The sequence below is a fragment of the Schistocerca cancellata genome, chromosome 2, assembly GCF_023864275.1.
Source record: "Schistocerca cancellata isolate TAMUIC-IGC-003103 chromosome 2, iqSchCanc2.1, whole genome shotgun sequence".
Taxonomy (NCBI): Eukaryota; Metazoa; Arthropoda; class Insecta; order Orthoptera; family Acrididae; genus Schistocerca; species Schistocerca cancellata.
Genome location: NC_064627.1, coordinates 1139700280 through 1139721182, shown reverse-complemented (window position 1 = coordinate 1139721182; position 20903 = coordinate 1139700280). Strand labels below are relative to the sequence as shown.

Sequence of the window (20903 nt, the reverse complement as noted above, 5' to 3'; positions counted from 1 at the left end):
TGGACGCAACATCATAGAATTCAGAACTTGCTCCTCAAAGGGCTCCACGAAGAAGTTGACGATGACTGAAGCAGTGGGGATCCCCTCATTGTCCCATGCATCATCTAACATTCGTCACTGTATGGAAATGTCATTAATTCGTCGCAGAACCAGTGAACGATCCCAAGTGGAAATTGTTGGGCTAAAAGCTCCTACGTGTCATATAGTGGTATCCATGTAAAAAGTAACACCACTTCTAGGTTAACTTAATGTCATTTTGGTGTGTCTTAATTTTCCTGAGGGTCTCAATGAATGACTGCCAGTTAACCACGTAGTTTTTACAGCGTCCACGTTTGGATGCTGATAACTGAGCGAGATGTTTCGACAGTCTGCAGGAGGGTGATGCAGTTGCATTAACAATGGGCCTAAGAGCGACGTCTTCTTTGTGTGTCTTCGGCAATCTATAAAGCCTGCGAGGTGGCGGCTCATGGCAGTTAATTTGGTCACCACTTAATCTGGCATAAAAGACTTCTTTAACAACTGACCTGTCTTCCCGATATTTCAAACAAACGGTAATTGTGAAGCCGGCTGTGGCTTGAATAATAAACGTAAAATACAATTAGAGAAGATGAAAGTCTCGGATAATGTTTCATCATATTGGAATTCTATTATAAAGCATACGACCGAGACTGGAATGCACTGCCGCACCTTTAACAGAGTAGAGCATGTGGGCAGGCGCTGGGTATCAAGCGAAAGCAAAGACGAATGCTTGATGCTCGCAGGGACTCGGGAGTTGCAGTCAAATGTGGGGCCGGTTCCTTGAGTCACGTGATGTCGCTAACCTTGCAACAGGCCGGAGCTGCCATGGGCTGCCCAAATCGCCTGCCTTTGACTGAGTCACTCCCTTATAGGAGCGTTTCGTGCCATTCATTTGCGTGCAGAATGTGTGATTCATAAACGCCTTGGCGTAGTCCTTAAGAACAAAAATAGCAGAACAGCTGCATACAAAATAGAAAACTATTAAGTGAACATTTGTTAAGAGAAGATCTGCGTAGTTTTCAGTTCCATAAATTACCTGTGACTGGTGAAAATCACATAATGTAAAGGTGATAATAGCAGTGTCCTGAATCTGCAGAAATTATATGTCGAGTGGTAAAGTTAAATATTGAAAGGCAGCATGACATCGCCTACAGCAGGACGTGATGTTAAACACGCTATGACGGAAAACCAAAAGAAGTCTCAAAAGAATAATTGTGTGGACATAAAACTTGTTAGAAATTTGGTAAAGAAATACCTTTCACAGACAGACAAGTGCTTACTGAAGCTTGTCTATCAACACTGAAATACAAATACGTACAAAAATAGGTAACTTCACAAACCTTAAGATTCGCTTACAGTCAGAATACAAAATCTAAATGAAACGATTTACTGTGTGTAACCACAAATCTAATGCAGCAATAATCAGGTTGTCAAAATTTATAGCAGAAGTTTAATTGCAATGAATTCCTCGAGCCAAAGTCATTTTGCAAACTCGCCTGCAACACTGGGAACGTGAATGCCGACAGCACACCGATTGGTAGGCGACGTCAGCTCGACTGACAAGAAGTAGAACAGGAGTAAGAGTGAAGTAGAAACGAAGTTTAATTGCCTAGACTCTTGCAGCAAATTATTTCAGTGTGCCATTGCATCGAAAGAGTCTCACATGAGAAAGTCACTCGTCCAGGTACTCCAGATACAAAGAAAGTGATCTGGAGAATAGTGTTTCAGGACAAAGAAATACAGCAGAGCAAAGGACACATAGGACTAACCTGATTGAAGATGATGTTGAAAGCGACCACCATTTATCTCTTGATACTTTTGGGCCCTGCACAGCAAGTTGCTTAAGGCGGATCGAAGCTGGACTGCTGGAATTCCTGCAGTCTCATCCAAAATGTTCTGCTGCAGTTGTTGAAGACTATGAGGGTTTCTTGAAGATCATGAGGGTTGTTACGATATACCTTGGACTTGAGGATTCTCCAAACAAAGTAACCGCGTACTGAGAGATCAGGTGACTTGGGTGGCCGGCTGGAGCCGCAACCATATTGACCTCTGCTAACAACCTTGTCAAGGAGAAGATTGTGTAAATGTGCATCCTGCTCGAACTAACTATACACATTATAGCTCTCCTACCTCCCCAGCTAATTAGGCTTTCCTATATGAGCATGTACCTAAAGTCCCTAATCTGTGGGGAAAAGGCATCTACTCGGAAGAATAATGCAAAGCCGACAAAAGTAGATGAAGTTATAACCGAATCGCCACTGCTTACTACTTTAGCAATGACGATTAGAAAAAAAGTTCGGTTGACTTCAAGTATTTTTTTACGTAAACTAATTTTTAATTAACAGTAGTTATTGGAAAATTTGGAAAAAAGCTTTTCAAAGTATCTCATTAATGAAAATAACCAACGGTCACCAGTTTCGCATCGGAACAAGAATAATTAAATTGAAACTGAACTTTACACTCGTAAGCAATCTTACAGAAGAATAGTTATTGGCGTCATGTCGTAGGAACACTACTTACCACACACTTTCAAGTACTTCACACCACACATGTCACAGTATTCAGATAATACTCAAATAACAAACACATACAACACATTATATTAATTTTAAAAGATCAATTGAAGTAATATTGTTTACCGGCTATGGACTGAAACTTTTTGTTATTTTACTCACCGTAATACTGACTGTCGTAACTGTAGCAAGCAGAAAGATTGTTTGAATTAACTCATTGTTGAGGACTATCATTTACCTAGCAGTTACTCTGGTATTTCTTTATAATAAAAGTTATAAATTATGCCACAAGCTATAAATTAGAAGCCGTGCTTTGAGAATGATATTCAGTGTCCAAGTTACCTAAAGTTTTACTACCACCTTTTTATTATGAAAGTTACTCTATTTTTAGCAAATGATTTAATGCTGGTTTTTGCATCATTCTATTTTGACATTATTCATACTACAATTAAAGATTTCATTACTACCTAATAGTCCAAAAATTAGAAAAAATTCTGTTTTGATAATCTAATAAATTAATGTTCATTTCATTTTGAGTTCATTTTCTGATTATCTCGGTTCGTACAAAGGGATAGGATGGATAGTTCTTCCATAACGACTTAGGAAAATTATTTACGTGACAATATGCACGAAAACAATGTTATTTAAGCAGTAAAATTCCAACTACGCTGGTCAGTCTATTACGCTTTTAGTTATAAGAATTCTAGGTCTTACTTCACTTTATGATGCCGTTGGTTTATCGAACGGCTTCATTTAGCCGTAAAATATGGCGCAGGTTGATCTTCTTGCCATACCATAGCCAATAACAAGGGCCCACAGTACTCTTGATGATATGTGGCTTACTCTTGGTGCATTTGTACTGTAGTCAATAAATGCCATACACATAGTTTACCCATATTAAACATCCGCCAAAACAACCATTTCAGTTTTTTTTCCTTGCTCGCACGGCCAGCGATAATGCATTTAGAGCTTATCATACTCTTTGACAAAAGCTAGGCCAGCGTGTCTACTTACAAATGTTAAAATCCCATGCGTATTCTCTTTCTTAAATAACAAATAGCATTTGCAACTTGATAACTTACTTAACAAGAATAATATTCAGCTCAACTAATAAAACAAACTTTGTGAAACACGTAGGAAATGTGTGATTATCTGCAGGGTTGTGGTGTTATAACATAAATAGACAATTTTCTGTTGAACAAGAAACTTCTTCAGGTCTGAAATATAGCTTCGCCGTTTGTCAGGCATTTCATACCATCAGGTTAGTGATTAAAAATTTTGATGGTTACAATGCGCACCCGATTTAGCTTTAAAGCTTTTGTAATTTTCTCCTCTGATATTGTAAATCTGGGCTGCTATGGATTACTTACGGAGAACTTCTAAATGAAATAAGCATACTATAAAGGAGCAGTCTAAATGCTAACTCCTGAAACTGATGTCTACAAGATGAACATTGGTTAGAGACACGTATTATTCTTGCATCATACTACAAAATAGCAAAATTTATCTTTCTTAAATACGACTTCCGTCAGTACAGTATCGTATAAGTCATATGAAATGAAAATTTGCAAAATATTTTAATTTACAGTTTTGTCCCTTCTCAAGATCTGCAGTGATCTAAAGCACCAATGTGGATTTAGTTGTTTTATATATTCAAAGAAGCAGTGTTTCCATTAAAAATTCTTATCAGCATAAACACATAAATATTTTGAATTTTCCACCCTTCTTTTTATTTACATATGATATATCACATATCATTTGTGTATTACTGCTACATTGGGAAACTGCGTATGGTGTCCTTTTCTGAAACTGAAGGTGCAACCAGTTGCAAAAAATATCCAACAATACTTTTAAGTAAACTATTTACCATTTCTTCTGTAGTGTTTACGTGTGTTTGGACTGACTAACATACTACTGTCGTATGCAAGATGAACTAATTTTGTTTGTCATATATTAAATATAACGTTCCATACTTATATCATAAATAATACCGAACCTGTTACTGGGGCTTCTGGAATGGCATTAGAGATCTCTCCCCAGTCTGAAACTATTTCCCTTTATGTCGGGTTTGAATGTTAATTACAGTTCTTCTTCCTTTTCTGTTTGTGGTTAGAAGTGACGTAATCCATTGGTCGTTTATGGCGTTAATTAAATGAAACCCCGGTTCATCAAGGAGGATAGGCCTACCGTTATTCACAAATGCGTAAATGTTACACAGGTCTCAGAAAATAGGTAGTGATGCTCTTTTGTTCTTTAATGCTTGTAAAATTTGGTGAGTGTACAAGTACACTGACGGGAGAAAAATCGCAACACCAAGCCGTGCGACGAAAACGAAATTTGACGGGTGTGTTTCTACCTCTGAAAGATGACGACTATTCGGATTTCATGCCAGTCGCATCGGAGTGACGCTAGGAGCGCCGCTATGAAGTTGGTAATCAGGTTTGCTTTAAGTACTCGCTGTGATGGTCGTGGGCGTTACTTATCTTTGTGACTGGACGTGGTGAGTTAATGACAGTGAAGAATGCCTTTAACATGACGAAGACGCCATCATCAAAACGTCACTGCATTTGAACGAGCTCGTGTAATAGGGCTACGGGAAGGTGGATGTTTCCCCTCCTACATTGCAGAAAGACTTGGCAGGGATGTAGCCACTGTACATTATTACTGGCAGCGGTGATCACGAAAGTGTACGGCCGCAAGAAGACCGGGTCCGGACAGCCTCGGTGCACTACCTAGAGGGATAACTATAGTGTTCGGCGTATGACTGTGGCGTATCGCAGTACATCTGCAGCAGTAACACGAGGAGCAGTTGGCATCACTGCGACGCAACGAACTGTTACAAACTGGTTACATTACGAACACCTCCAAGTCAGATGTCCAGTAGCGTGCATTCTACTGACCATAAACCACTACTGTCTGCGCTTTCAGTAGCGTCAAGCAATAGTTCATTGGAGGGCAGGGAGGGGGCCTGTTATGTTTTCTGATGTAAGCTGATTCTGCCTCTGTCCTAGTGACAGCCTTGTGTTGGTAAGAGTGAGGCCAGTTGAGGACGTGCAAATAACCTTTCTGCGTAACTTAGAACCAACTCCTGAAACTAGTGTCTGTGTGACAGCAGAAGCTGTCTCGTGGTTATCCCGCGCACCCTGACTACAAATTTGTACGTCAGTCTATTGATTCGACTTGCTGTGCTGCCATTCATGAACAACATCCACTGGGTGTTTTCTTAGATGATAACGCTCGCTCACGTACCGCTGTGTAACCAGTTATGCTCCGCAGAGTGTAGGCTTGTGCCTTGGCCTACTCGATCACCAGGTAAGCATCTGATCAAGCACATATGGGACATCATCGGACGAAAACACCAGCGTCATCAAGAAACGTCGTTAACCGTCCCTCTAGTGACCGAGGAAGTGCACCAGTTGTTTAACTTCATCCCACAAACTGACATCCGGCACGCGTACAACACAGTGTATGCACATTTGCATTCTTGCATTCTGGTGGTTACACCTGTCGGTAATGTACCAGCATTTACCATTTGCAATTATTTAACCAATCCAGACTCCACTTCTGTTCACAAGTACCAGTCGCGTAACGGAGCTGCAGTATGCTGACGACGATGCCTCTCCAGCTCATTCACCTGCAGAGATGCAGCAGTCTGTTAATTGTTTCAGCAGTCCATACAAACGATTTGGCCTTTCCATCAATATTCAAGAGACAAAGGTGCTTGCACAGCCAGCTCCTGGCTCTTTCCTTCCAGATTTCAGGATATCCATTTCTGATACGCCAGTCGACAGTGGACAGTGGACCATTTCCTTTCTCTAGGAAGCTTATTGTCACATAATTTCTCAACTCTATACGTCTTTAAAAAGACGCAGAGAACACAATACGTGCTACCCAAGACCTAAAAATATATAGACCAAACTGATAGCGTATAAAGCTGTTGTCATCTCAACGCTGCTCTGTGATTGCGATACCTGGACATTACACCGCCGCGATCTGAAGAAACCAGAACGCTTCAATCAACAGAAGCTAAGATACAGCACGAACATGAAATGGGACGACTTTATATCGAATACCACCGTTACTGACAAAGGTAAAATGAATAGTATAGAAGCTCTCATTATTGGGCACCAAGTAAGATGGCTTGGGTACGTCCAGCGTATGAGAGGTGACAGACTTCTTTGTCAAACGCTGTACAGTAAAGGGAGCACAAGTAAGAGGCAGCGAGGTGCCCCTCTTAAAAGCTATAAGGATCAGTATAAGGAAAATCTAAAAACCTTGAACATCGATCCGAGTAATTTGACCACCATAGCAGGAGATCGCAGTCGCTGGCGCTGAACTACCTCAAATGCTCTTCAGAACTTTGAGCGGGAACACCGAAGACTGGAGAATGACAAACACCAGTGACGTTAACTCCTCCAGGCCCAGCCACGTCCCCCACTTTCCATCATTTGTAATTTATGTGGTCGCATGTTCCATGCTACGACTGGACTACTAAGCCATCGAAGATATTTCCACGCCTGAACCGTGACAAAGGAAGTCTCAGGAGAGAAATGAGAACTCGGATGCGAGTATCAGCCGACGACGACATTAACCTGTGACCTTGCAGTGTTAATCACTTAAATATTTTACCTAGAAAAATGTATTCCAGAAATTTCATTACTCTACATTTATTACTTTTTGGTGGTACGATTTTTTCCTCCATGTAAATGGCATTTTCACTCGAACAACTTCTCTGAAATTCGAACTGTGATTTAGAAAGTAAATTATTGTTGTGCATGTGTGGTAGTATTTTGGATTGCGTCACCCCCTCAGAGATATAGGAAAATTGTGTCGGTAGTTATAGGGTCGGTAGTTATTGACATCTCTCCTAACTTCTTTCTTGTAGGGCGCCTTAACAAGGCCATATTTCAATATCTCTGGAAAAATACCCTGAGATACATCAGAATGTTTTAAGGGAACAAATTATTTGCACTTTGTTGGTAACACCATCATATCCAGATGAACTATTATTTTAAGGAAACGTATAAACTTATACTTTTCTCAGTTCCATATGACTGAATTTTATATCGATTACTTTTTCAACATAAAGCTTTGTTTTTCTCTCGAACTGCTTTTTCCAGTATCTACTAGTAGATTTAAGAATATTTCTTAAACACATTTTATCAACTTTTATCCCATCTCTTGTTTAACTACGTTCCATAAAGGCTTACGTCAGTTGTCTTAACTACTGATTTCAGACATAATATGCCGGTTCCTTTATTTTAAATGACTTTTCTTCGTAATTTTGAGTGTGGCTACAGCAGAATCTTCACGTCTCCTTGCCAACAGACAAACTTAACTTTTCTGTTCACAAGATACTTCAATCCCTCTAGTGGTCTATTGTTTATTACATGAATGTGTAATATCCATCTGATTACTTCATGAGAAAATCTATTTTCAAATAATGTATCATGTAATAGATTCAGTTTTATATCATTACTTGATTAACTATAAATTTCGACTCTTATCATCCACAGAAAATTGTTCTTGCAGTCATCAGTCATCCTGACTGGTTTCCAGAAAGGTGAATCTATACTGATAGACCTTACCTTATGTACCCTAAATAAAAGTGCATAGTTATCAGAGAGTGCATTTGCTACTGGGTATGCAGTTAATTTCTGCAATTAATTTGAGACGGTAAAGGCGAAAACTATATTCATGAATCACAGAAAGAGGAGGTGTACCTTTAAAAGAAATGGAGACATGGGAAGACATGGGAAGACTCCAGTTCGATTATGTTGGGGTGAGAGAGATCTCGAAATCAGGTATTGGATTGTAAGGCGTACGTACCTAGGAGCAGATATAGACTCAGATCATACGGTAATGATGGAGGATAGATCGAAGTTCAAGAGAAACGTGTAGGAAAATCAGTACGAAAGATAGTGGGATACCGATGTTCTGAAGAATGATGAGACTCGTTTGAAGTTCGCTAAGAATGTGGATGCTGCAATAAAGAATATCACAGTAGCCCTTTAGGTTGAATAATAATGGACATCTGTCAAAAGGGCAATCACAGATGTTGAACAGTTAGATATAGGTGTAAGGGAGGCCTCTGAAGAAACTTTGGGTAAGAGAAGACATACTTCAATTTACTGGTGAAAAAAGGAAGGACAAAAATATTAGACAAAGCCAGGAATACAGCAACATAAATTGAAGTTGGTGCAGCTCCACGAGGCACGAGGGCTCCAGGAATAATGTGAAGAAATTGCAAAAGCAGGTATCGACGAAAGAACTGACTCATAAAAAAAAATTAGTAGCAGCCTTCGGTGAAATTAAGGCAAGGGTGGTAACATTAACAGTGCAGTGGGAATTCCATTGTTAAACCCAGTCCGCAGCTCGTGGGTTCGATTCCCGGCGGGGTCAGGGATTTTCTCTGCCTCGTGATGACTGGGTGTTGTGTGATGTCCTTAGGTTAGTTAGGTTTAAGTAGTTCTAAGTTCTAGGGGACTGATGACCATAGATGTTAAGTCCCATAGTGCTCAGAGCCATTTGAACCATTTTTGTTAAACGCAGGGGAAATAACAGAGGGACGAAGAGTACACTGACACCTCAAAGAGGGAGAGAACTTGTCTGATGACCTGAATGAAGAAGAAAGCGGATCCGTTAAAGGTGACGTAGGGCATCTAGTATAAAGGTCATAATTTTAATGAACTCTCGAGGACTTGAGAACAAATAAAGCAGAACGGATGGATATCATTCCATCGAATTGCCTAAAATCTTTGGAAGAAACGGACGAAACGACTATTCAAGTTGGTGAGTAGAATCTATGACACTGGCGGCGTACGATCAGATTTTTGGAAGAATATCGTGCACATAATTCCGAAGGTAGCAAGGGCAGATACGTACGAAAACTATCGCTTAGTCAGCTTCACATCTAAGCCATCCAAATTGCTGACGAGAATAAAATTGAGAATAATGGAAGGCTTTAGAGAAGGTAAGCCCCCAGAGAGGCAGTTCTGACTTCGCACTTGATACGAGAAGCAAGACTGAAGAAAAATCAAGATACTTTCAAATGATTTGCCAATCTAGAAAACGCTTTCAACGATGTAGAATGGTGCAATGTTTTTAACTGTGAAATATTGAGAAAAATAAGTGCGAGCCACAGACAAAGACGTGATATACAATATTTACAAGAACCAAGAGGGAACATTAAGACTGGAAGACCAGAAATGGAGTGCTCTACTAAAAACCGTGTAAGGCAGGGATGTAGTCTTTTGCTTATACTGTCCAGTCTGTACATCGACAAAGAATTGACGACTATATAAAAAAGTGTCAAGATTGTGATTAAATTTCAAGCTCAAAGGATATTAGTGATAAGGTTCGATAATGATATTATTATACTTAGTGAAAGTGAAGAAGAATAACAGAGAATTTAAAATAGAATGAATAATCTAAGTAGTATGGAATATGGACTGAGAGTAAAGCGAAAAAGGTGAAAGTATTAGATGTACCAGAAATAAGAATAGCCAGAAACTTGGTGGTCACGAAGTAGACGAGGTTCAGGGATCCTTGTACACCATCACAGACTAAGCTAGGACATAAAACATTTCCGCACAGGCAACGAGGGCATTCCTGGCCAAGAGAAGACTACTGGCAACAAAAACAGGCTTTTATTTGAGGAATAAGTGTCTGAGAAAGTACATTTGGAATACAACATTGTACAGTAGTGAATCATGGACACTGGGAGAAAGGGAGCAGAAGAGAATAGAATCATTTGAAGTATCTTGAAAATCAGGTGGACTGGTAAGATAAGAAATGAGGAAGTTATCCACAGAAGACAAACGCTGACATGAGGAAAGCAAGGGTTGACAGAACCTGGTTTAAAGTGTCAGAAATAACATCTTTGGTAGCAAAGATATTTGTAGAGTGTAAAACCTGCAGGGGAAGACAGAGATTGGACTAAATCCCGAACATTATTGAAGCTGTGGATGCAAATGCTACCACATGAAACCAGTCAGAGGAGTAATGACTCAAACAAAAAAAGTAATGCTCAAAGAGAGAGAGTAAGAGCAGTTATTTCTTGCTTTGATAGTCATAAAAAATGTTTTTATTTACTTGTGGTTGCAAAGCTAATGAGAGATTAATTTATGTAAATGGAAAGTGCGGAAGGAGAAAGGAAAAGAAAGAGAACCCGGTGTAAGAGAGTACATGCCGGGAAAGGGGGATATAATTGGATATAATTGTTACATCCCAGTTCTGACACCAACTGTAAAAGAGTTAGTGGTTTGGGGATGGGGAGAGAAACATGTGACACCAATGTTAACGTATAAAATGGCAGGGAAGGGGGGAGAAGGTCGTTAAATATGCCTCGTGGCGGCAGTGTGCAGTAAGTCGAGCGGCCAGGATTTGATTGTGGGCATCCAGTGTTGCCACTAAATGACAAAACAGGAAATTAAGTACAATGACGAGGATATACCGGGTGATCAAACAGTCAGTATAAATTTGAAAACTGAAAAAATCACGCAATAATGTAGATAGAGAGGTACAAATTGACACACATGCTTGGTATGACTGAGGTTTTATTAGAACAGAAAAAAAAGTTCACAAAATGTCTGACAGATGGTGCTGGACAAAAAAAAACCACATACAAAAGTTCAAAAAATGTCCGACAGATGGCGCTTCATCTGATCAGAATAGCAATAATTAGCATAAGCAAGTAAGACAAAGCAAAGATGATGTTCTTTACAGGAAATGCTCAATATGTCCACCATCATTCCTTAACAATAGCTGTAGTCGAGGAATAATGTTGTGTACAGCACTGTAAAGCATGTCCGGAGTAATGGTGAGGCATTGGCGTCGGATGATGTCCTTCAGCATCCCTAGAGATGTCGGTCGATCACGATACACTTGCAACTTCAGGTGACCCCAAAGCCAATAGTCACACCGACTGAGGTCTGGGGACATGGGAGGCCAAGCATGACGGAAGTGGCGGCTGAGCACACGATCATCACCAAACGACGCGCAAAAGAGATCTTTCACGCGTCTAGCAATATGGGGTGGAGCGCCATCCTGCATAAACATCGTACGTTCCAGCAGGTGTTTATCAGCCAGGCTGGGGATGATGCGATTCTGTAACATTCGGCATACCTCTCACCCGTAATTGTAGCAGTTACAAAACTAGAATCACGCATTTCCTCGAAGAAAAAAGGCCCGATAACTGTAGATGTGGTAAATCCAACCCATACCGTGACTTTCTCATAGTGCAATGGAGTTTCCACGACAGTTCTAGGATTTTCGGTAGCCCAAATTCTGCAGTTGTGGGCGTTGATAGACACTCGGAGCGTGAATTGAGCTTCTTCGGTCCACAACACGTTACTCAACCAATCATCATCTACCACCATCTTTTGAAATGCCCACACCGCAAATGCCCTCCGCTTCACTAAATCGCCAGGTAACAGTTCATGATGCTGATGGATTTTGTACGGATAGCATCGGAGGGTATGCCTCAGTGCCTTCAAACAGTAGTGTATGGAATTCCGGTGCGACGTGCGACTGCACGAGCGCTGACTTCCCCATGCATAGACTAACCTGCTATAGTCTCCATTTCTTCCTGAACTGTCTCAGCAGCATTACGCCTTGTGCTCGGTCGGTCACTATGGGGTCTATCGTCTAAACAACCCGTGGCTTCGAACTTAAAAATCATTCTCGGCACAGCTGCATTTCTCAACGGACATTTACCCGTTCGAATCCCCTTCCTAAGGCGATAGGATCATAATGCTGAACTAGCACATTCCCCATTCTGATAATACAGCTTCACTAAAAGCGCCTTTTCAGGAACGTGAACATGCTGCGACTGCTGGCGCATCTGATTCTCTCTATCATTACAGCTCCTTTTATACACTATTGTCATGCACAGTCACTGACGTTTTGCTGTCCAGCGCCATCTGTCGGATATTTTGTGAGCTTTGTTTTTTGTTCTGATAAAACCCCATGTCATTCCAAGCATGTGTGTCAATTTTTACCTCTCTATGTACATTATTATGTGATTTATTAAGTTTTCAAATTGATACTGCCTTTTTGATCACCCGGTATTTCAATATACGGAGTACAAAGGGCGCGCCTCAGGGTCGGAAGTTAGCAGGTTTAGGCCAGTCTAGGAGGTCGAACAATTAATTGAAATGGGCAACTGAATGGGAAGCGCTTCGTGTTAACTTATGTTCGTGGCCGGTCGTAGAAAGCAGAGCCAGAGGCTCTGCCTTCCAATAAGACGTCTGTTCTGCTCGAGGTCTGGATTAGAAGATAGAGAAGCAACTGTGTTCAGCTCCGCAGAACACTCCAGCGTCCACAAACGTCATTGGTATCCCGTGCCCGCTATTGGCTAAAACCAATGGTGCGAATTCGATAGCAGTTTCAGCAGAGGGCTCAGGACGTCTCCTGTCAGCAGCTTTAACTGGACAGAACTGCCTCTGTTCTGGAAGACAAGCGACTTGTGTCACGTAGACACGGCGTGAATTACTCTGGGAGAAAACTTGTAAAGACTCCACTGGGCCTTTGAAATAAATTTTTTAAACTAATTGCCTAAAATATTCCTTGATTGGCTGCCTGCCATCCTGTACACCGGGATCTCCTGCTGATTATGCAGTTTGGTTAACCTCTGCGCCTTCCGGACATAGTGTTTATCAGAATTGCGTGCACTACCTAGGTACGCCTCCCCGGCTGACACTTGCTCACAACGAACGCCACCTACACTATGTGATCAAAAGTATCCGGACACCCCCAAAAACACACGTTTTTCATGTGAGGTGCTGCCACCTACTGCCAGGTACTACATATCAACGACCTGGGTAGACAATAGACGTCGTGAGAGACCAGAATGGGTCACTCCGCGGAACTCACAGACTTCGAACATGGTCAAGTGATTGCGTGTCACTTGTATCACACGTCTGTAAGCGAGATTTGCACACTCCTAAACATCCCTAGGTCCACTTTTTCCGATGTGATAGTGAAGTGGAAGCGTGAAGGGACACGTACAGCACAAAAGAATGACAGAGACTGTTGACTGACAGAGATCGCCGACAGCTGACAAGGGTCGTAATGTGTAACAGGCAGACATCTATCCAGACCATCACACAGGAATTCCAAACTGCATCAGGATCCACTGCAAGTACTGTAACAGTTAAGCGGGAGGTGAAAAAACTTCGATTTCACAGTCGAGCGCCTGCTCATTAGCCACACATCACGCCGGCAAATGCCAAACGTCGCCACGCTTGGTGTAAGGAACGTAAACATTGGATGACATAACAGTGGAAAAACGTTATATGGAGTGACGAATCACGGTACACAACGTAGCGATCGGATGGCAGAGTGTGGGATTGGCGAATGCCCAGTGAAAGTCGTCTGTCAGCGTGTGTAGTGCCAACAGTAAAATTCGGAGGCTGTGGTGGTGTAGCGTGGTCGTGTTTCTCATGGAGGGGCTTGTTGTTTTGAGTGTCACTATCACAGCACAGGCCTACATTGATGTTTTAAGTATCTTCTTGCATCCAACAGTTGAAGAGCAGTTCGGGGATGGCAACTGCCTCTGTCAACATGATCGATCACCTGCTGATAATGCACGGCCTGTGGCGGAGCGGTTACACGACAATAACATCCCTGTAATGGACTGGTCTGTACAGAGTCCTGACCTGAATCCTATAGAACACCTTGGGGATGTTTTGGACGGCGACTTCGTGCCAGGCCTCGCCGACCGCAATCGATACCTCTCCTCAGTGGAGCACTCCGCGAAGTATAGGCTGCCATTCCACAAGAAAGCTTCCAGCACCTGATTGAACCTACGCCTGCGAGAGTGGAAGCTGTCGTCAAGGCTAAGGGTGGGCCAACACCATTTCGAATTTCAGCACTACCGATGGAGGGCACCACAAACTTGTATGTCATTTTCAGCCAGGCGTCCACACACATTTGATCATTTAGTGTATGCTCAGTCGCTGTCCATGTCCTCCATGCTCACTACTTTGTGGTTGCCACAGGAGGTCGAACGTAACTGTGCGTCTGTACTGGAAGGTGGTGGATTCATGGCCAATCTAGGGGAATCAGTTGGATGAATGTATGGTGTCTGTTCTTTCTGACATGCACTGATTCCCAGATAGACTTCTGATGCAGCTGACATCAATAATTCCTTCCCTTTCCTTTTCCTTTCGCCCCTCTCCACCTTATATTTACACAATATGTGTCACAGCTACGGATTCAACATGGTGCCTCTTCTTTCTGACATGCCTGCAAGAATAGACACGAAGCACTCATATAATGGAGATAAAATTGTAGAATATAAATAAGTTCACTGGATAATTTTTCCTATCGGAAACGTTTAGGAAATTAAAGAAATATATCATCTTTTTTAATGGTCTTGTTTATCGCAGGATATCCAGAAGTTCCTGGATGGAGCAGAGCATGGCGTGATCTACTTCAGCCTCGGTTCGAACGTGAAAAGCACTAACCTCCCCCCTGAGATGATCCAGAACATCCTGCAGGTATTCAGACAGCTGCCACAGCGTGTCCTCTGGAAGTGGGAGAACGACTCGCTGCCTTCTCAGCCGGAGAACGTCATGACCCGAAAGTGGCTGCAGCAGCCGTCTGTGCTGGGTAAGCTGTCAGCAATTCCCGTCTTTCTCTGTTCCAAAAAGCATACTTCATTTTATTCCTTTATACTGCATTGCATTCTATCTACACGATAATACTATTATTAATACGTTAGTATCATTAATTTTCTCACTCATACTGCAGCGGCAAAGTATCTGGAGCCTTAAGAATACATATAAACATTTTAATTTAGCAGACGAAAAAAGGAAATAGAGAGAAGCAGAATATTAAGAGCCTATCAGAAAGCGCAACATGACAAAGGAGGAACAGTTACAGGCTAAATGGAAAGTTGCAGAAATATGCAGGAATATGTGCAAGGCACATGCTGCTGATATGAGAAATAGTCCGTTGGAAAAGAAAAAGCACGTATGACTATTAAGAGCTAACACGGAATACCTGTAGAAGGCAAACATGGGAAGGCTCGAACATGTAGGAGATACATAGAGGACTGTGCAAATGATACAAACTTCAAGAGAATTGTGTGGAAAGGTAAGTGGAAGTAAATGGAGAGAGGTGAGACATGTTACTGCGAGAAGAATTCCGCAAAGTTCTGAAAGACGTACGTCGAAGCAAAGCACCAGGGATAGCCAGCCTTCCCTCAGAAATATTGATTTCATCAGGGAAAAATGTCACGGCGGATGTGTACCACTTGGCATGCAAGGTACATCCTGACAGGCGAAATGATCTCACACTTAGAGAACAAAGTAATAATTTCAGTTCCAAATATGATATGACATGCTGTATTACCGTAACATGAATTGTGTACAGAAGAATGGAAACACTAGCAACTTGGAGAACATTTATCTGGATTCTGGAGAAACACATGAGCCAGAAGTGACACTGATTTATCCTAGAAGACAGACTGGCCATAGCCTTCTTCAGGAAGCAAATGACGCACACACCACCACTATCTTCGACCACTCTGGCCACAATGGAACTCCGTCACATTCAACTTTAGCAGCGGTCTGGAGTGGTGTGCGAAGGAGGTCGGAAAGCAGAGTACAGAGAGGCTCCCTGGTGGAGTGTGCAGGGACTAGACAGTAGCAGGACCTGGCAGCCTGGGGCAGTGGTGGTGGGCTGTTGGAGGAGGGAGAGGGGGAAATGGTGAGGAGAAGAGAAGAGAAGCATAGAAGAGGAAAAACTGGTGGGTTACAGCCAGAGAGCAGTGCAGAATGAAGATAATGGGATGTGAGTTGGGAGGGGGTAATAAGCAGAGGGGGGAGAAACTGTTGAGTGGAGGCTGTGGGGGCAGTAGGTTATTGGAGGTTGAGATCAGGGAGATTATTTGGGTGGAAAACGTGTTGTAGGGCTGAATCCCATCTGCAGACTTCTGAAAAGCTGGTGGTGGAGGAGAGGATCTATATGGCCCAGATTGTGAAGCCATCATTGACTCAAGCATATTATGTTGTGCTGCATATGTTCTGCTGTACGATATACCAAAGGGTAGCCCGCTTTGCACTTAGACTCAATTTGGCCATGGTCATTCATCTTGGTGGACTTATGGTTGCTAGACATACTGGCAGAGCTGGTGTATGACGAAGCTGCTTTCATGGTTGGCCTGGCTCCTCCCGCAGTAGGATAAGCCTGCATCAAGAATGTAGTAGGAAATGCTGGAGAGCTGGATTGAGCAGGTCTTGCACCTTTCAAAAAGATCCATGTTGCAAGGGGTTCAGATTGTGCGTGGCTTAGGGATGGACTAGCCGTTGTGGAGATCGACGTGGGACGGGACTCCCCTTTAGGAGGCAAAAAATTTTGTAATGTCGGCACCTGTGGCTTTAGTAATGTATCACGATGAAAATGACCACTTCAGCTGTATCATAAATATTTATTTATGATGAAACTACTTTGATGCCGTTAGAGCCACAACATTAGGGGTGCTTATTTATTTCATCACACATTTCATCATGAGAGTGCACCACGAGAGGTAGGATGACCTACATTTTGGGGCATGATAGTAGATAAAGCCTTGAGGAAGGGCTTGTTCCAGTCTGGGGTGGTACAGAGTGATGTAGGGTGCGCTCCTTTCTACCTAATTCTTTGATGTGGTGGGATGATAGAGGTGCCAGGAATTATGGCATGGAAAATCTGTTTGCGCACTGTGTCATGTGGATAGTGCCTGCCCAGTAAGGCTTTTGTGAGACCTTCAGCGTCTAGGCAAAGGAGTCATAGTCACTGCAGATATGCTGTCCCCAGGGAGTCTGGTTCTCTGAGATGGCCACTCTCGAAATCTACATCTACATCTACATCCATACTCCGCAAGCCACCTGACGGTGTGTGGCGGAGGGTACCTTCAGTACCTCTATCGGTTCTCCCTTCTATTCCAGTCTCGTATTGTTCGTGGAAAGAAGGATTGTCGGTATGCCTCTGTGTGGGCTCTAATCTCTCTGATTTTATCCTCATGGTCTCTTCGCGAGATATACGTAGGAGGGAGCAATATACTGCTTGACTCTTCGGTGAAGGTATGTTCTCGAAACTTTGACAAAAGCCCGTACCGAGCTACTGAGCGTCTCTCCTGCAGAGTCTTCCACTGGAGTTTATCTATCATCTCCGTAACGCTTTCGCGATTACTAAATGATCCTGTAACGAAGCGCGCTGCTCTCCGTTGGATCTTCTCTATCTGTTCTATCAACCCTATCTGGTACGGATCCCACACTGCTGAGCAGTATTCAAGCAGTGGGCGAACAAGCGTACAGTAACCTACTTCCTTTGTTTTCGGATTGCATTTCCTTAGGATTCTTCCAATGAATCTCAGTCTGGCATCTGCTTTACCGACAATCAACATTATATGATCATTCCATTTTAAATCACTCATAATGCGTACTCCCAGATAATTTATGGTATTAACTGCTTCCAGTTGCTGACCTGCTATTTTGTAGCTAAATGATAAAGGATCTATCTTTGTGTGTATTCGCAGCACATTACACTTGTCTACATTGAGATTCAGTTGCCATTCCCTGCACCATGCGTCAATTCGCTGCAGATCCTCCTGCATTTCAGTACAATTTTCCATTGTTACAACCTCTCGATACACCACAGCATCATCTGCAAAAAGCCTCAATGAACTTCCGATGTCATCCACCAGGTCATTTATGTATATTGTGAATAGCAACGGTCCTATGACACTCCCCTGCGGCACACCTGAAATTACTCTTACTTCGGAAGACTTCTCTCCATTGAGAATAACATGCTGCGTCCTGTTATCTAGGAACTCCTCAATCCAATCACACAATTGGTCTGATAGTCCATATGCTCTTACTTTGTTCAATAAACGACTGTGGGGAACTGTATCGAACGCCTTGCGGAAGTCAAGAAACACGGCATCTACCTGTGAACCCGTGTCTATGGCCCTCTGAGTCTCGTGGACGAATAGCGCGAGCTGGGTTTCACATGACCGTCTTTTTCGAAACCCATGCTGATTCCTACAGAGTAGATTTCTAGTCTCCAGAAAAGTCATTATACTCGAACACAATACGTGTTCCAAAATTCTACAACTGATTGACGTTAGAGATATAGGTCTATAGTTCTGCACATCTGTTCGACGTCCCTTCTTGAAAACGGGGATGACCTGTGCCCTTTTCCAATCCTTTGGAACGCTACGCTCTTCTAGAGACCTACGGTACACCGCTGCAAGAAGGGGGGCAAGTTCCTTCGCGTACTCTGTGTAAAATTGAACTGGTATCCCATCAGGTCCAGAGGCCTTTCCTCTTTTGAGCGATTTTAATTGTTTCTCTATCCCTCTGTCGTCTATTTCGATATCTACCATTTTGTCATCTGTGCGACAATCTAGAGAAAGAACTACAGTGCAATCTTCCTCTGTGAAACAACTTTGGAAAAAGACATTTAGTATCTCGGCCTTTAGTCTGTCATCCTCTGTTTCAGTACCATTTTGGTCACAGAGTGTCTGGACATTTTGTTTTGATCCACCTACCGCTTTGACATAAGACCAAAATTTCTTAGGATTCTCTGCCAAGTCAGTACATAGAATTTTACTTTCGAATTCATTGAACGCCTCTCGCATAGCTCTCTTCACACTACATTTCGCTTCGCGTAATTTTTGTTTGTCTGCAAGGCTTTGGCTATGTTTATGTTTGCTGTGAAGTTCCCTTTGCTTCCGCAGCAGTTTTCTAACTCGGTTGTTGAACCACTGTGGCTCTTTTCCATCTCTTACGATTTTGCTTGGCACATACTCATCTAACGCATATTGTACGATGGTTTTGAACTTTGTCCACTGATCCTCAACACTATCAGTACTTGAGACAAAACTTTTGTGTTGAGCCAACAGGTACTCTGAAATCTGCTTTTTGTCACTTTTTCTAAACAGAAAAATCTTCCTACCCTTTTTAATATTCCTATTTACGGCTGAAATCATCGATGCCGTAACCGCTTTATGATCACTGATTCCCTGTTCTGCGTTAACTTTTACAAATAGTTCGGGTCTGTTTGTCACCAGAAGGTCTAATATGTTATCGCCACGAGTCGGTTCTCTGTTTAACTGCTCAAGGTAGTTTTCAGATAAAGCACTTAAAAAAATTTCACTGGATTCTTTGTCCCTGCCACCCGTTATGAACATCTGAGTCTCCCAGTCTATATCCGGCAAATTAAAATCTCCACCCGGAACTATAACATGATGGGGAAATCTACTCGAAATATTTTCCAAATTATCCTTCAGGTGCTCAGCCACAACAGCTGCTGAGCCAGGGGGCCTATAGAGACATCCAATTACCATGTCTGAGCCTGCTTTAACCGCGACCTTCACCCAAATCATTTCACATTTCGGATCTCCGTCAATTTCCTTCGATACTATTGCACTTCTTACCGCTATAAACACGCCTCCCCCTTCACTGTTCAGCCTGTCTCTGCGGTATACATTCCAATCTGAGTTTAGGATTTCGTTACTGTTTACGTCTGGTTTCAGCCAACTTTCTGTCCCTAGTACTATATGGGCGTTGTGATCGTTTATTAATGAGAGCAGTTCTGGGACCTTTCTATAGACGCTCCTGCAGTTTACTATTAGCACATTAATATTGTTATTCCCTGTTGCATTTTGCTTACTCCTATCTTGTCGCGTCTCAGGAGGCGTCTTGTCGGGCCTAGGGAGGGGATTCTCTAACCTAAAAAAACCCCATGTGCACTCCACACGTACTCCGCTACCCTTGTAGCCGCTTCCGGCGTGTAGTGCACGCCTGACCTATTCAGGGGGACCCTACATTTCTCCACCCGATAGCGGAGGTCGAGAAATTTGCACCCCAGATCTCCGCAGAATCGTCTGAGCCTCTGGTTTAAGCCTTCCACTCGGCTCCAAACCAGAGGACCGCGATCGGTTCTGGGAACGATACTACAAATAGTTAGCTCTGAGTCCACCCCGCGAGCGAGGCTTTCCGCCTTCACCAATTCCGCCAACCGCCTGTACGAACTGAGGATGACCTCTGAACCCAGACGGCAGGAGTCATTGGTGCCGACATGAGCAACAATTTGCAGTCGGGTGCACCCAGTGCTCTCTATCGCCGCCGGTAGGGCCTCCTCCACATCTCGGATGAGACCCCCCGGCAAGCAGACAGAGTGAACACTGGCCTTCTTCCCCGACCTTCTCGCTATTTCCCTAAGGGGCTCCATCACCCGCCTAACGTTGGAGCTCCCAATAACTAATAAACCCCTCCCCCCGTGTGCCTGCTCGGACCTTGCTGAAGGAGCAGCCACATGTCCACTCACAGGCAGAGCGGGCGATGCCACACGGCCAGCCTCCACATTGACCTTCCGCCT

At 42.9% G+C, this 20903-nt stretch overlaps 1 protein-coding gene across 2 annotated transcripts in view; it reads left to right on the top strand.

Moving 5' to 3' along the window:
- LOC126163173 (UDP-glucosyltransferase 2-like) overlaps positions 1-20903 on the top strand; it is a 188681-nt gene that overhangs the window by 140373 nt on the left and 27405 nt on the right. For both annotated transcript variants that reach the window (XM_049920122.1, XM_049920123.1), the window contains exon 5: positions 14924-15146. In XM_049920122.1, coding sequence (XP_049776079.1) covers positions 14924-15146 — 223 coding nt within the window. The remainder of the gene's footprint in view (positions 1-14923; positions 15147-20903) is intronic.